Raw genomic sequence first — 15,479 nt, forward strand, 5'->3', positions numbered from 1 at the left:
GCCGATTTAGAAGAAAATTGTGTAAGAGTTGCTTCTTCAAGGATTTTCTTTATTTGTTACAATTCATAATCATACAATCACAGGTCAACCACGTGACCTGTGAAAGTGACACTAACAGATGAACATGATTCAACAATCTGAAAGTACTAACTTTACTGTTTTACTTCCATGGTGTTGTGAACAGCTGTTCAAAGCAACTGCCACTCATTCTGAGGACTATAATAAAGATGCTCTCCTGATATCTTGAAGTGGACTAAAAACTAACACTTCTGCACAGGACTGTATTTGATGAAACTTTAGAGTAGAGCGTATCTCATACATTCTGATTTTTGCAGTAGCAACCTTTAAGGTTGGATAGTGACCCAAAGTAGCAATTCTTTTTTTTTTTTTTTTTATGTAACATCAAATCACAATTTTTTTATACACTTTAAATTTTAAGGTATCAAATGGTAAGCTCTCAAAGGATGCCCCGATGAGTAAGCACTTGGCAACAGTAGGAAAAGCTCCCTTTTAACAGTAAGAAACCTCCAGCAGAATCAGGCTCAGGAAAGGGCAGCCATCTGCTGCAACAGGCTGGGGGTGAGGGGCAGGGAGACAAAACAAAAAGTACACTATGGAAGAGAGCCAGATTAATAATTAAATATACAGTGTGAAGAAGAAATGCTTAGTGCATCATGGTAAATCCCCCAGCAGCCTGATCCAGCCCGAATCTTAAAAGCAGAGAGGATGCCTGTCTCCTGAATCCAAACTGGGAGCTGGTTCCACAGAAGAGGGGCCTGAAAGCTGAAGACTGCCTCCCATTCTACTTTTAAATATCCTAAGAACCACAAGTAAGCCTGCATTCTCAGAACTAAGCGCTCTATTGGAGCATTATAGGTCTGTAAAATGGGCCCGATTATTTAAGACCTAGTATGTGAGGAGAAGAACTCTAAATTTGAATCTGGATTTAACAGGGAGCCAGTGAAGAGAAGCCAATATGGGAGAAATGTGCTCTCCCTCCCTCCCTCTCCGGAGCATTTTGGATCAACTGAAGGCTTCAGTTCAGTACATTTCTTGGCAACATGTTTCAAAAGAACGTTTTTATAGTTTAACAAATCCAGACTGCAGGGAAGTACATGCTTACACTTAAAAATCTTTAATCATATTAGTAAAATTAAAAAGACACAATCATCCTCTAATTAAGAATGACCAAAGTGGTATAAATGCATGAGATCAATACATAGGATTCAATTTATTCTTTTTCTTCCTGAAAATATTTGTATTTTTTCAGATTTCAAATATCTTTGAACAGATGTTCAACATTATCAGTCATAAATCACTGCCCAGCAGTTCATACATGATCCGCTTTGCTTTCAGTCACCTCTCTGTTAGTTTGGGTGTTTTCCCAAGTCTCTTCACAAATCTTTATTAAATCCTCCAGGAAATGACTCACCATCTCCTTACCCCTCTCCTCCTCCCCTTCCACCTTTAACCCCTTTATCCTGATCAAAATCTGCTCCACACTTCCAATTCTCTCCCGAGGGTGCAAACTTTCCCCCCTTATATCCTTCTCTGCCTCCTCTCCTCCTCCTTCCTCTGCTCGGAGGTACTTCATCAAATGCTCTCTGATGCCCGTCCCCTCCTCGCTGGCCAGTGACGTGCCGAGCCCGAGCATGTCCTGTGACTGGCTTACGCTGAGCAGGTGTAAGAGAGCCTGAGAGAGTGTGTGTCGCAGGCTGGCGCTGTAGCGGTACTCCAAGAAGTCGTTGGTGTCTTCGCTGTTCTCAAGGGCTGTTGCGAGGGAGCACCACACACGGGTGAACCGCTCTGTGTCTCCATAGCAGCCGCGGTGGGCGGGAACTGCAAGGGCAGCGGCAGATTTGATCCGCACTTTAAAGTTCTTACAGGAAGTAACAACATGGCAGAGCGCAGAGAACGCTTCGTGAGACCAGGCAGCTGAGTCTGATGAAGAGATGGACATGAGCAGCTTTTCAAAAAAACTGAAATCCAAATGAATCACTGCTGGAGACATTTTGCACAGCAGCCTCCTTCAAATGTAATGCATAACACTGACAATGTATGATGCTTTTACAGCCCTGTGGTTAAACACTTACCTAGCGGCAAGGCGGGGTTTCTGAAAGCATTTCCCAAAGCATAACAGGCGTTCCATCTGACCTTCATCGTAGCCTCTGATTGGACCGTTTTAACCAGAGCACGCACTGCATCTTCCAGTGGCTGCTGGAACGCGGGCCTGGTCATCTGACTCTGCCGCAGGAAATGAAGCAGATTCCCGAGAGCGCGCACTGCATTAGACTTCACCTGGTAGGGATCGAGGGAGGACGTAAGTACACTCTACAAGATCTAACAGATGAATTCGGGGGCGTTTTAAAATAACCTGCATGTTTGTGTGAGTGTGAAAGCGTAGCTGCTCGCACCCTGTCTTTGTCTGCTGCTGCTCGCGTGGCTGCCTGCAGCATCTTGAGCAGCAACATGTCTGATAACTCTTCCTGGAAGTCCACACCTACACTCTCCCTGGTTAAAGAGAAACAAGATCAACTGTTTATAGGCATTCGGTATATTTTATTCTACCCTTTTAATATGATTTCAGTCTGTTCTGAGATTATATGTGTGGTACATCCATGCTGTCTTACATATTAACAATAAGAGTGTCTGTGAGGTTCCCAAGGGACCAGGCAGCCTTGGCACGCACATTTGTAGATCGATCATCGAGCGCAGCTAGGATAGTGTTTGCAGTATCAGCCACAAACATGACATCCTGAAAAGAAGAACATAATTGTTCTATTTTTTTCCAGAGGTTTACATATCTTGGATTCAAAATATCTGATTTAAATTGTAAATTGTGGTCATAGCTGGTGATCAGCACACCTACCTCTCTCAAGCAGGGGAACAGTACGTAGATCCCCAAAGCCCTGACGGCTGCCGTCTTCACCAGGTAGTTTTCAATATAGGTGAGTCCCAGCAGCACAGTGATGCACATCAGCTGGGTCTTGTCCTTAAAAACAACAGTACACATACAGCGCCGTGAAGCTCGGCAGCACTAGTGCAGAAAAACAAGTCCAATAAAAGGGGATAACTCACAGGCAGCTGTGCAAAGGCCTGCGGCAGAATGGAGGAGAGCGTGTCACAGGCGCTCGCCTGCAGCGTGGGATGTTGCTCATTCTGCAGCGCTCGGTTTAACGGGCCGCTCAACACTTCTGACCAAAACTGCACCACCTGTATTGTACACACATTGATTAAATTACCACACATTAATGTGGATTAGAGAGATTTTTTTTTTTAAAATATAACCTGTTCTTAATGCCTCCTTTTACTGTTGCTAAAGCCTGCACAGAAATTATCTGTACCTCAGTGGCAGCAGCTTAACTCTCAGTCTGTGCTCGACCTGTAGCTCATATGAAATCATGCTCCTGCCCCTGTAAGTATAAGTATTTCAGGAAACTGTGGTTATCTTTATAATTACAAAGAGATTTTCCATCTAAGATCTCTGGGCTCTTTGAACTCAGGTTTTACACTTCTGAAAAATTATTTTACAATCTCTTAGAAATGCACATCAGTGTGTGAGGACAGAAAACATGACATTAGTGTCAAAGTCTGAGAAAAGTTTGCTTAAATGCTCTAAAACGTTACATAAATATATACTTTAAACCTGTCTGTTACATATGGATATTAAGAATAGCACTTACACTTAGATTTTAACCCTAAATTTGCTGAATCCATCTTTGAAACAGGCGAATGAGGATTTGTCCAAAAAGAACGAAGTGCATTTGTTTAAACCTCTGTAATCATATGCTGTGTGTAATGCACTGTGTAGAAATGATCTGCATTTACCTGGCTTATGGGGACCCTTGAGCTCTCAGGCACGTTGTTTTCTGCTCTGTACTGTTGAATTATTCCCGAACCAAACTCCTCTAGCAACTAAATAAAAGACAGATGTTATTTCTAAATATCTGATACTTGTTTTATTGTGTACTGTTGCAGGATCAGTATTCAATTCATACTACTATATTATATAGAGGGCATTACTTTTGCTCCGTGCAGCTGTATGGAGGTGTCCGTCTCCCCAAGACAGCGTGCGCTCACTTGCCCAATCTCACACAGGTAGTGTTGAGTTAGAGGGAAGTAGCCACGCACCAGGTGAGACAAGACCTGAAACACAAGAGATTAAAAACATCTTCAGACTTTAGAAATGCCTGTTTGGAGCTTCCTGTCTGGCTCATTATTGCTCACCTGCAGAGCTTCAAGTCGAACAGGAGGTGGCTCTAAAGCAGCACCCCCTCCCACTCCTTCGCTGTCTGATTGGTCCTCTCTGGATTGAGTCACTAGTGTCACACAGAGCTGCAGCAGCCACAGTCGCCGGCTGTCCTCTTCCCCTGGTGTGTGAGGAATGTGTGGGGAGTGTGTGCTAGAGCTCCGCTGGGAATGTTTGACTGGTGTACGAGAGGGTGAGGACACCCCGTCTCTTTGTCTCCAGCTGAGGCCCGAGTCCTGTGGCGTGAACACACCCATGCTGCTGCTGTGATCTGGCTGCTGGAGGAGCAGCTGCACCTCAGGGAGAGGAGCCTGCGTGGTCACCAGAGCGCCATAAAGTGTCAGGACTGACACACGCACATTCACATCTAAAAAAGGACAGATAGTTGTGTGGACGGTAACAGACTTCAGTGTCTTACATCCTATTGGCAGTTATTTCAGCGTGCCGACAACATACAGACCTCTGTGGCGCACATACGGACGAATCTGCTTCCAGAGCTGAGTGAGCAGGCCAGGTCTGAGGCGGTGATAGGGAGCGTTGGCTACCAAGTAGGCCAGACACTAACAGACGGAGCAGACGGATATTTACAGTGTGGATAACAAAGATGCATGTCAGAATTCAGCACTCTCTCAGCTCATTTCACATGAAACTCATATTGTAATTTACATCCTGATAAACACCACAAAAAAGACAAACAGTGACTAATCCTCTTATTTATATGCACACACAGACTGCAAACATGTGACCTTACACAGTAAAGGTATGTGAAGTTATTCAAAGTGTTAGCAGGCAATATGCAACCATCTAGCTAAACTGCTAATTGTCACAACAAATTCTGTTTATTTTTCGCTTCAATACTGAAAAACAACAACAACACTAATACTGCCCAGACTTATTCTTAATTCTATTTTTATGTCCGAATTTGAAAAGCGCAACTTTTAAAGACTATTCCAGAGTCTTTTCAGAACTTTTTAACACTATAAAAATCACTTAGCATACTTGTTTACTTTTGCATTATAGCGCATTTCATTACTGGAACCTGAACATATCGCATGTAATGAAATAAATGTAATTAAACCCTAATGGATTCATTAAGTTATCAGTTTTCGTCATACTTTATGAGACTGAGGGTGTAATTCCGCTGAAATTAAATGGAGTTTAAATTTAATTATGTTTACCTAATGAGTTTTTACAGCAAAGAAAAAAAAATCATTATGCTATAGTCTGTAACATCCGGGTTTATATTAAAGTTCAACAAAGAAATATTGACAGTAGCTGTAACCCAAAAGAGAAAGAGATGAAAGATAAAAAGTGTTTGTGGAGAGCAAATAATCGTACCTTTATGACCTGTGTGAGAGTCTGAGGGGAGGTCTCGGCCAGCAGGGCCAGACTGAGGGTGCGGTGCAGCTCTCTGATAGCAGTCGCCAGCGTGAAGGAGAAAGGGGTGTAAGATGTTCGAGGAGACGCCGTATCTTCAGCCACAGCCAGGAACTGCCGGGAGCTATCCAGCATGGCTGACAACACCTGAAGTGCACACAACCTCACCTGGAAGGGGGGTCAAGAGAGAGATGTTACAATCGTATCGGTCCAGAACTGCACAGTGTGTGTGTGCGTGCGTTGTACCTTTGGAGAGAGGTCCTTCAGAATAATTGTGACGAGAGTAAGAGGCGGTGATCCCCCGATGGGAGAGTCGGGGATGAAGGAAGACCAGTAACCGTACAGAGTTCTCTTCTCTACTGCTTTCACCACAACTAACAAACAGTGCAGCGCCCCCTGACGCACACGACCGTGGTTCACTCTGAAAGAGTGTAAACAGTAAAAAAAAAAAAAAAAAAAAATTAAAAACATCTATTGATACTTTTAAAAGATACACATGCATGGGAGAAAAATATTTAATTAAGGGTCTTTCTGTACCTTAATTTGCTCTGTGCGTTGCCCTCTAGGTCGGAAAATTCAGAATCAGAACTGTTTAGTTTCCAGGACGGGTAGAGAAATGAGGCAGGCTGTTTTTCCTCCGCCCTGCCTTTCAGAAGTGCAGGCACAGTCTCTGCATCTCCTTCCTCTCGTTCATCCCCTCTGCTCTCCTCAGTTTTCGTCTTCTTTCCCTTACCTTTAGATTTCCTCTTTTTACTCTTTGGAGAGAGAAATACATTCAATTAAAAATCAGAGTTTCCTCAGTGTTTTTAAATATGGCCATTGCTGGTATCAACACTCTTCTTACCCCTGAAGCTTTTCCTGGCACAGCGACATCCTTTGGTGGCTCTAATGATTTTGGTGATTCTGCAGTTTTTGCTGCGGAGAGACTCTCGTACTGCGGTAAAGGTGCTGGATAAAGTACAGCCGGCCACTCCACAATCACACCTGGAGCCCCCTGGAACATGAGTCGCTGCAGAATACATGAGCAGGACTCCATATTAATACTCAACTCAACAAAAATTAATCAATTAATAATAACTGTGCACATGTGGTGAGATTTTACACCTTAAGTGCAGCCAGTACAGACCCGAGCTCCTCCCCTCCACCAAATTTCCACTTCCCACCTGAGAGACAACACTGAAGTCCCTTTAGAGCTGCTTGGATCACCTGCGCAGATTACACAATTTTATATAAGCAGGATTGAATTAATCTGTTTCTCGTTTAAATGTTTGTTGTTGAGTATCCAGTACCATGCAGTAGAAGAGCTCATCAGTGTCGGGAGGTTTGGTTGACTGCAGCGTTTTCAGGAAGGCTTGGAAGCACACACTTCTGTACTGATCATCCAAAGGCGGCTGACCAGGTATCCTGCAGGGACAGATGCAGACGATTAGAGCGACAAATACAAGCTTAAAGATGGAGAAACTGGCACTGCGTCTCATTCGAGTTCCAGATTCGAAGCAGCTCTTCAGAAATCAGATTATAGACACTACATCCAGGCTTTCATATAGCCTGCAGTTTACACAGATAAAAATGGCTACTGGCTCAAGCATGTTGTAGCAGTACCTGAGACAGATGTTGGCCATGCAGGTAAGAGCAACGCGGCGCAACTCCATGTTTGACTGAGATGGAGAACTATACTGCAGGAGGAATCCCTCTTCACCCAGTAAGTCGCTGAGGTGCTACAAATATATATACAAAAAAAATCTTGACGTAAATAGTCAACAGTTAGGGCACACTTTTCGGAAAGTGCACTAAATATCTACCTGGTGGCACTGAGGTCCATTCCCATAGACTACAGTGGAGAGTGCCAGGAGGACGTCTGTGTGGGTCCACGTACTGCATACTTTCAGTGCACCTGCAGTATAGTTCACCAGTACATCCAGCGTGTGCTCATACATTATTACCTTAAAAATAAAAGACAAATGTGGCTGTAAGTGCAGTATATCCCAACAACTACACAAGCTTTTATGACATCCCATTCTGTTAGTATGGAGTTGGTTGTCGTGATATAAGAGTTTCCACTAAGAGAATCCTCTACAGGCTTGTAAATTTCGTCCTCTCATCCAGAAGAGCATTTATGAAGCCTGATGCTGATGCTGGAATCTCTGTTCTAGTTCATCCCAAAAGGTGTTTGACGGTTGGATCAGTTTGGCATATTCTTCCGCATCAAACTAATCCTAGCACATCTTTAAGGAGCTTGCTTTGTGCACTGGGGCAGACCCAAGTTGGCACAGTTTCCCTAAAGCATTAAGATATGCCTTTACTGGAACCATCAACCCAGACCAAACAAACTTTATAGATGGCCCACTGCTGTCCGATATTTGGTGATGCAAAGCTGCTTGGCCATAGAAACCATGCCACGAAGCTCTCTATATATGGTTTTAATGCCTATTGAGGTCTGGATGTCTGTGGTTATTGATTTATTGCTTCCACTTCGCAATAATACCACTTAGTTGGCATCGGTCATCCTGTTATAGTACCACACTCGACTTCACCGATTTTGTTCATCTGTGGCAACGAGACTGAACGAAACACCTCAGTTCAGTGACAACTCAGTACTTTTGTCCATATAGTGTAAATGCGACAAAAGCAGTCCTAACAATACATAAGTGTACATGTGGCACAAGCATGACCTGTTACCTTCAGCTGGTTGAGCAGATGATGGACAACCTGGCAGAGTTTGATGACTAGATGCTCCTGAGTCAGGGGCACAAGACAGCTGGCATGTTTCAGCAGAGAACACACGTCCTGAAATGGAAATAATACACCAATACAGAAAAGAAACAAAATGCTGATGTCACAGTTGCTGGTTTAGTTTAGAGCTAGTCTCTTATTGGTTATATGGTTATCCTCGGGGCTCTGAAGTGCGTGGGTTTATGGCTATTTCAGTGTTTATTCATCCCAGCTCTGCTTCTAAATACAGAGGCGGCAGACTTTTATAGAGTTTGTGTCGCTGAAAACAGACTACAGGTCCAAAGCGAGTGTCCGTACCTCTGGACGGATGTTGACAGCGGGCTCGAAGGTCCTGTTGTAGTTTTCGGACAAGAGTTGGTCAAAGAGCAGGTTGAGCTCCTCTTTGAGTTGGACCGAGTCTGCTCGCAGGGCTCTCAGTTTTATGGCGCAGTTGGAAAACAGTTTCTCGGCCTCCGACTGTGAGCCGGGCCCCCAACCGGACGGCTCCATGGGAGTGAACGGAGCGGCCTCAGCGGACAGAGGCACCGGGGGGAAAACAGACACACCACCGCGGACAAGAGCCGGGTGTGACAACCCGCTCTGAGCCGCCATTACTTCTACTATCTCCTCGGTGGTTATTGGGCTTTCTTTAAAGCATCATATCCAAGAGTTCAGCTCATTACCGCCCCCCTGCGGTGAAAACCAGAAAAACAAAACTATCCATTTTACAGCGTTTACCGCTGTTGTGCCAAAAAGTGATTGTCTGCCAAAAACTGTTTTCCAATGTTTCTGTGTGTTTTTTATGTGTAATATCTTTACGTATGTATGGAGGCTTGTTTCTTCCACTGAAAAAATACAATAAAATAATTAATTTTTTATTTTTTCTGCTATCCAAAAGCAGAAAATTTCACATTAGGCAACTCAAAATTTTGAATTAGTTAAAGTAAACTTTTGCCTGCATGCGTAGTCAACTTTATTTCACTGGCAGACATTAGCTTCCACGTAGTTTGATTTGCCATTTATTTTTTCTAAAACTGTGCTTAACTTTACTGTAATTTTTTTTTCACAGGAAAGCAAACGGTGAGAAAAGGCTGCAGTACACCACATTACACAAGAACTTAAGTGTTGAATAAAGGTGTTCATACCAAATACTAGCTTTTAAGATCATTTGAAACTGTACAAATTCGGTTTTTGCCTTACACACCGCATTGTAAATGCACAAAAAAAATTTCTGCATTTCCAAACAAGAGGTACTCTATATCTGCCTATTTGCAGTTATGTCAGAGCACCTAAAGTTTAGATGCATCACAATGCTTCAGAATACACGGGAGATAAAGTGCTCGACAGCCCAACAGGGTGCCAAGCCATTAATAGCTCATGGAAGTGAAATGAATTTAAAGCACACAAAGCATTTTGAACCAATTTACTGTCGTCAAAGTTTTTTCTGGTCAATATGATGAAAATATCACAATGACTACTCACTGAATTACATTCCCAAAGATCTACAACAACACTACAAGTGTCAACAGGAATGTTTAGGCATGTACAAAACCCTTAAAATCTCAGTATTTTGCATCCTTTATTTCATGTAAGCAACAGTCTCAGCATGGTTTGTCAGTGAAAATCAAAAGGATAACAAAAAAGGCTGTTGCTCATTTTAATTCAATGAAAATAAATTATACAGTCATGTGAACTAACATACAAAGTCTGTGCCACCACAACACAGCAAATTACTGGGAAGTCATGAGCCACAATGAGTCTGTTAGAAGTGCAGAGGCTGACTGAGTGCTGTCACCATAAGTCATTTTATATTGGCATTTTCTATGAATGACACATCACCAGTCCAGGCATTACACAAGCTCAAAGCACCAGCCACTGTTGGTAGTGTTGCAGGAGACAAAAATAATAACAGGCTGAAGACGGCAAGAAATTAGGAGGTAGTCATGTAGCAAATGGGAGAAGAAATGCTGAAATAGTTTAGGAGCCCACGTCTCAGCCAGACTTGAACAGCAGAATAGCCACTTGACCCAGGTAGAAGTAGATGAAATGCTTCGTCTCATGTGTCACATAGCTGCCAAAGTTCCTCCCAACAATGCAGTGCCATGTGGGGTTGTACTTCTTGTCAAACTCCTGCAGGGGAAGACACAAGTTAGCATCTTCTTGGCAAAAATGCATGCAACAAGTTTGCGCTACTCATTTTACTTTGAAGCAACAGCAACATACCTTTTTGACATAGGCGGCGATATCCTTCTCAATGTTATACTTCTCCATGGCCTGCATGGCACAGTCCACTGCATCCTGCTGCATTTCATCAGACATGTCTGCGTTCTTGATCACAGCCTTCTTGTCACCCATGTTGGCTTTCTGACTGCAGGAGACAAAGCAATCTTTACCGTGTCCGCTCAGCTCTTACCTTCTCATGACATCACTGTTATCACACAATGTGCCTAAGGAAGCGGTCACTGGCTGCAGGGGTGCCTTTTATTTACTTTCATTTTGAATAGATGATTTACATGATTTGCAAGTGAGAGCTAAATGAAACCAGGACACTATCCAAAACAGCTGATGGAGATAGGCGTTCCTTTTATTGAGGTCCCTCGTGTAATTTAAGACATTAACATAAAGGGCCCTTTATGTTAGGATCACAAGAAATAGAAGCCATGCGTCGCTGGCATCATTATTTGGTAAATGTTGCTCGAATAGCCCAGTTTAACCATTGCAACACGCAGTATCGCTAATTTAACCCAACAACGGTGTAAGTGCTCCGATTACCAGGTTTGCAAATAATGTGCAGCAAGTAAGGTAAGAGCCTGAGAGCGTGGATGAGCACGCGGGGTACAGAAACCTCACCCCTCGCGCTGACCTGCTCACTGTGACAATTCGCAGCAAAGGTTAGAACCAAACGTGCATTTTACTCTTACCGTCTTTCAAGAAAGTCTTAACGTGCAACGGAGTGCGATGAAGGGACCGCGCAGGTTTTTCCTTTATTTATGCAAGGAAGTGTGCCCCCGTGCGTTCCGCCCTCCACTTCACATTCACCACGTGATTGGCTCGAGCGAAGCCTCCACCCTGCCAATGGCGTGGTTTTACTTGCGGACAGCACCCCGCATCTTATTTCCACCCAGAATGCAACGTTTCACCCGTTCCCTCCCCCAACTTGCCCCATTGATCCAGGTGATTGATGTGCAACCCCCCTCGGGACCAAAATATGCACATTCATAACTAATAAAATAGTTATGAACAAGATTTTAGTTTTTTCAAATCATATAACAAACACAGGTTCAAATTGTCCTGGTTTGCTTTTTCTCTTTTTTCTCCCTTTTCCACAGTCCTCAGTACCTCACAGTAACATTAAATTATACCCATTATGATCATTTTCAACTTCATATGTTTTATTCTTGGGCTCCCATTGCATGACTCATAATCATCCTTATTTATTCATGCTGGTATGACTGTAATTTTATTTGGTGTCCATTTCTACCCTCTTTCAGAAAGGTAGTGTAGATAACCAAGACCCTAAACTGAGGCATTGCAAATGTGCCCAGAAGTTTACTTTCACTTATCACAAGCATAAACATCACAGTCCTTTTGTGTGTTAATGATTTCTTTGAACTGTTCTTTTTCCACAGTGTAGTGATTTTACAGCATACATCTTTAATGATTTTAAAGAAACAAGTTGGAATTATTTTGGATTCTCTATAATCCACAGAGAGTCAATTTTGTGCACACACTCGCTTAAATCATTTAAGTTGTGCTGAAAGTTCTACAGTGTTTTTTTTAACTTGATAAGACCTATTAACTTCTCATTGATTGTCACAATTGACTATAAATGGTAGTTTCTTTGCCAACACATAAAGTATTTATTTGACAGCAGTTGGTGGATTGACCAATGGGAAAGTCCAAGGAACTCTTCGGTGAAGATCTAAGGAAGAGGATTGTAGATCTACACAAGTTGAGAAGGTCTCTTGGAGTGATTTCTAAACAACTGCAGGCTCCAAGATCATGAGTTCAAAGTACATAAGTACAAGTCATTCAGATGTGTCACCACTTTTCCAGTGTCTGGAAGAAGACCCAAACTGTCACTGAAATTGGTTAGTACGTTCAAGGGAACCTCCAAGGCTCAAGCAGGCCATTAACTGGAACTGCTGGAACACCATGGTGACCCTGCAGGGTCACTGTCCACTGTCACCATTAACTGAGATGTCAAGCTTGACTGAAATTTCCAGCCATGAACAAACCAAATGCCTGGAGATCCTTCATACCCCGTGAACATACCCCACGGTATGACACGGTATGGCCAACCATAGTGATGGTAGCATCATGTTCTGGGGTTGTTTAGCTGCCACTGGTACTGGTACACTGCACAAAGTGGATGGAATCATAACGAAAGAGGGCTACCTCCAGATTCTTTAACTTCACCTCAAATTAAGAGCTAGATGTTTGGAACTTGGACCCAACTGGATGCTTCAACAAAAAAATGAACGCAAATACACATGAAAACAGGCTAACATTAATTTTCTGGAATAGCCTTCCAAAGTCATGACCTCAACCTCAGTGAAAATTTGTGGGATATGCTTAAAAGCTGAGTCCATGCCAGAAACCAACCAACAGAAGAGCAGTCAAATATCAGGCCAGAAATATGTCAGAAACTTGTAGACGTACTGTGTAATCTGATAAATCTGCAGAAATTGTACAAAAAAGAAAAACAGGAAAACAGGAAACTGTAAACTGATTTTTTATTGAAGCTTTTCAATGTACTGGAGATTATATTTATCCTAATGAATATGCATCTTCTGCAGAAAAGCGCTGACCTAAGAGAAATGTGACATACATAAAGTCACATTCTCCTGTAACCTCCCAGTCTCCCTAGTCTCCCCACCCTCCGTAAGTGTGTTCATGTTTAGCTTTACCACTCTCCTTATGTGCGTGGATCCATCCTGCACCTCCCAGCCCTCCTCCTGGATTACACCAAGCTTTGATCATGTTAATTTAAAAAAGAAAAATAATTCTCATCAGGAAGCCTTCCCGTGTGGAAAGAAATTTTCTTTCTGCTGTTTGAAGGCCAATTTAAAGTTTGAATATTTCTACAAAATGTTTCCACTTTGATGGGGTTATGTGGACAGGGTCAGGGGTGGGGATCCTCTCCCGGTAAATTGCTCCCATGCTCCTGCTCCATGTATCCATCCTGAAGCCTAATCCTAATCCGGCTCCGGAATGGGGAGACAATGAGCCCAGTCCAGACCTTCAGAATACCAGCAGAACCAAAGAGAAGGAGGCAAGTTAGAATCACACCTTCAGGAAAATGCTTAAAGAAATGTCAACAAATACAGCTACCAGGGACAGAACCATCACAGGACTTTATAATGTTTTAGAAAAATCTGCAGGGACTACTGAGAAGAATCACTGGACTTTAGGGGCTTGTCTAACCTTGCCGGTATGAACTTTAGAATGTGAGCATGCAACAAACAAAACCTTTACTACAACCACAAACATCTCATTACAGTAATCAGCTATGTTCAAGCATATATTTATGGCTAAAATGGACTTAAGCCTTATCTTATGCAGATTTCAGATATAGAGACCACAGCCATTGGTGCCATATCTGACTCCTCCTCCTGCTTATCCTAATATGAACAGTCTCCTCTGTTCCCATCCTATCCTGCTCCTCTGAACTCTGAACAGAGAAACACGGGAAAGGGTCAAAATACAATTTTATAAGCAATGCTGGTAACAAATATATGTATATTAATATATATACATCCATAACAACCCCAGTATAAAAACCAAAACACAAAGCATACAATCCACACACAGGTTGGAACTGGAAGAGGAGGAGTACACACATAGGAAGGGACAAGTTTGCAGGAAAAAGGTTTAGATCATTGTGCGTGAAAAGGGTGAGAAAAGGATATAAGTAAAGGGGACATACATAAACCAGGAAAATTCAGCTGGTCTAAAGCAAAATAAATCCCGCAACAGAAATCTGGGGGAAAAGAAACACACAAGAGATGCAGGAAACAGTTAACACAGCAAATGGTCCATGGAGATCTGTTCTGTGAAGTCTGTCGTCTCCACTCTGAGACGAGCTGGTGGGATGAGCTGGTGGTTTATGTCATAGGAGGGGCGTCTAGGTGCGAGAGCGAGAGCGGGAGCGTCGGGGAGAGTAGTGAGGAGATCCTCTGCTGCGATGTGGGGAGTAGCTGCGTGACCCGCTGTTGCTCCGGCTTCGACTATGGCTACGAGAACGTGAGCAACCGTAGCTGGGGCTGCGAGGGCCGTCCATCTTTATGCGAATGTAGGGCGTCTCACCCTGAACATACAAACAGAAGAGCGGGAATGGCAAAAGAGCTGCTTGATTACATTAATTGTGGTTAAAAACATTTGGAAAAGATTGCTGCCCTCTTACAAAGAATCTCCACGAAAGAAATTAAAAATGGTCTTAACATTGTACACCATCTGATTAGTGTCATTAATGTAGAATTTCACCATTTTCCTCACTCTCCCTGCTCGAAATTTTGTATCAGGACTTACCTTGGAAAATTTAAATCCTAAAATTTACTCCCAGAGCTATTCATTGCAGCGACCCTAACCTACCTCATGGGAGCAAAACTTGGTGTTATCCAATTTACGGATGGCGTAGGTCATGTCTTCCTTGCGTACAAACTCCACCACGCCAGTGCCATCACGGTACACGTCAGCATAACATACATCACCTGCCTCCCGCATGTGATCCTTCAGGTCCTGCCAACTCCCGCTGGGGGGAAGGCCTGACGTGAAGAATAGGGATGTTATAGGAAATGTAACACATTAAGGTGGGGAGGTAATAAGATGCGAGGTGACAAGATGCACGCGCCTACCTGAGACTATAACCCTGTACTCGGAGCGCCGTGACAGGGGACCATACCGTCCCCTTGGGGCTCCTAAAGCTCTGCCACCACCTCCCCTTCCACCTCCACTTCAAGGGAATTCAACACGCAGACGGTAGCCATCATAGTCGTAACCATCACGTCCATAAACAGCATCCTCTGCATCCCTGAAGAGTGATACTGACACTCACGCACTCCTCGGAACATGACAGAGGGTACCGACTTTTGACTTTTGGACTACTGAAGACTCAACATATCACTTTAATGTGTTAACG

At 43.2% G+C, this 15,479-nt stretch overlaps 2 protein-coding genes across 3 annotated transcripts; both read right to left on the reverse strand.

The window, feature by feature from the left end:
* Positions 1 to 46: 46 nt before the first annotated feature.
* On the reverse strand, positions 47 to 8,966 carry heatr6 (HEAT repeat containing 6). The gene is made up of 20 exons (XM_085420608.1): positions 8,657 to 8,966; positions 8,306 to 8,413; positions 7,429 to 7,569; positions 7,229 to 7,344; positions 6,916 to 7,030; positions 6,731 to 6,832; positions 6,471 to 6,635; positions 6,164 to 6,381; positions 5,873 to 6,047; positions 5,588 to 5,794; positions 4,710 to 4,809; positions 4,228 to 4,616; positions 4,024 to 4,146; positions 3,829 to 3,915; positions 3,079 to 3,213; positions 2,870 to 2,992; positions 2,631 to 2,755; positions 2,415 to 2,511; positions 2,094 to 2,298; positions 47 to 1,941 (listed from the first exon to the last, which is right to left on the reverse strand). The coding sequence occupies exons 1-20, from the start codon at positions 8,948 to 8,950 to the stop codon at positions 1,331 to 1,333; spliced, it is 3,636 nt and encodes a 1,211-aa protein (XP_085276734.1). The 5' UTR covers positions 8,951 to 8,966; the 3' UTR covers positions 47 to 1,330.
* Positions 8,967 to 9,747: 781 nt separating this feature from the next.
* On the reverse strand, positions 9,748 to 11,417 carry dynll2b (dynein, light chain, LC8-type 2b). 2 transcript variants are annotated; one of them, XM_085420618.1, is made up of 3 exons: positions 11,260 to 11,417; positions 10,562 to 10,706; positions 9,748 to 10,468 (listed from the first exon to the last, which is right to left on the reverse strand). In XM_085420618.1, the coding sequence occupies exons 2-3, from the start codon at positions 10,691 to 10,693 to the stop codon at positions 10,331 to 10,333; spliced, it is 270 nt and encodes an 89-aa protein (XP_085276744.1). In that variant the 5' UTR covers positions 10,694 to 10,706; positions 11,260 to 11,417; the 3' UTR covers positions 9,748 to 10,330. The 2 variants fall into 2 exon arrangements, with proteins under 2 accessions (XP_085276744.1, XP_085276745.1); XM_085420619.1 differs by having other exon boundaries at positions 10,562 to 10,702; positions 11,260 to 11,402.
* Positions 11,418 to 15,479: the final 4,062 nt, after the last annotated feature.

Source organism: Rhamphochromis longiceps, linkage group LG10 (assembly GCF_057381845.1).
Source record: "Rhamphochromis longiceps isolate RC_006_pf linkage group LG10, R_longiceps_female_GT1.1, whole genome shotgun sequence".
NCBI classification, from domain to species: Eukaryota; Metazoa; Chordata; class Actinopteri; order Cichliformes; family Cichlidae; genus Rhamphochromis; species Rhamphochromis longiceps.

What these genes read in the sequence shown, in the direction of transcription:
- dynll2b (XM_085420618.1), bottom strand. Translation starts at nt 10,693, where the DNA reads ATGGGTGACAAGAAGGCTGTGATCAAGAACGCAGACATGTCTGATGAA. An exon ending in TCGCCGCCTATGTCAAAAAG is followed by an intron (nt 10,469 to 10,561) that starts GTATGTTGCTGT and finishes CTTCCCCTGCAG; the next exon opens with GAGTTTGACAAGAAGTACAA.
- heatr6 (XM_085420608.1), bottom strand. Translation starts at nt 8,950, where the DNA reads ATGGCGGCTCAGAGCGGGTTGTCACACCCGGCTCTTGTCCGCGGTGGT. An exon ending in TGAAGGACCTCTCTCCAAAG is followed by an intron (nt 5,795 to 5,872) that starts GTACAACGCACG and finishes CCCCCCTTCCAG; the next exon opens with GTGAGGTTGTGTGCACTTCA. An exon ending in CTCTCACACAGGTCATAAAG is followed by an intron (nt 4,810 to 5,587) that starts GTACGATTATTT and finishes TCCGTCTGTTAG; the next exon opens with TGTCTGGCCTACTTGGTAGC.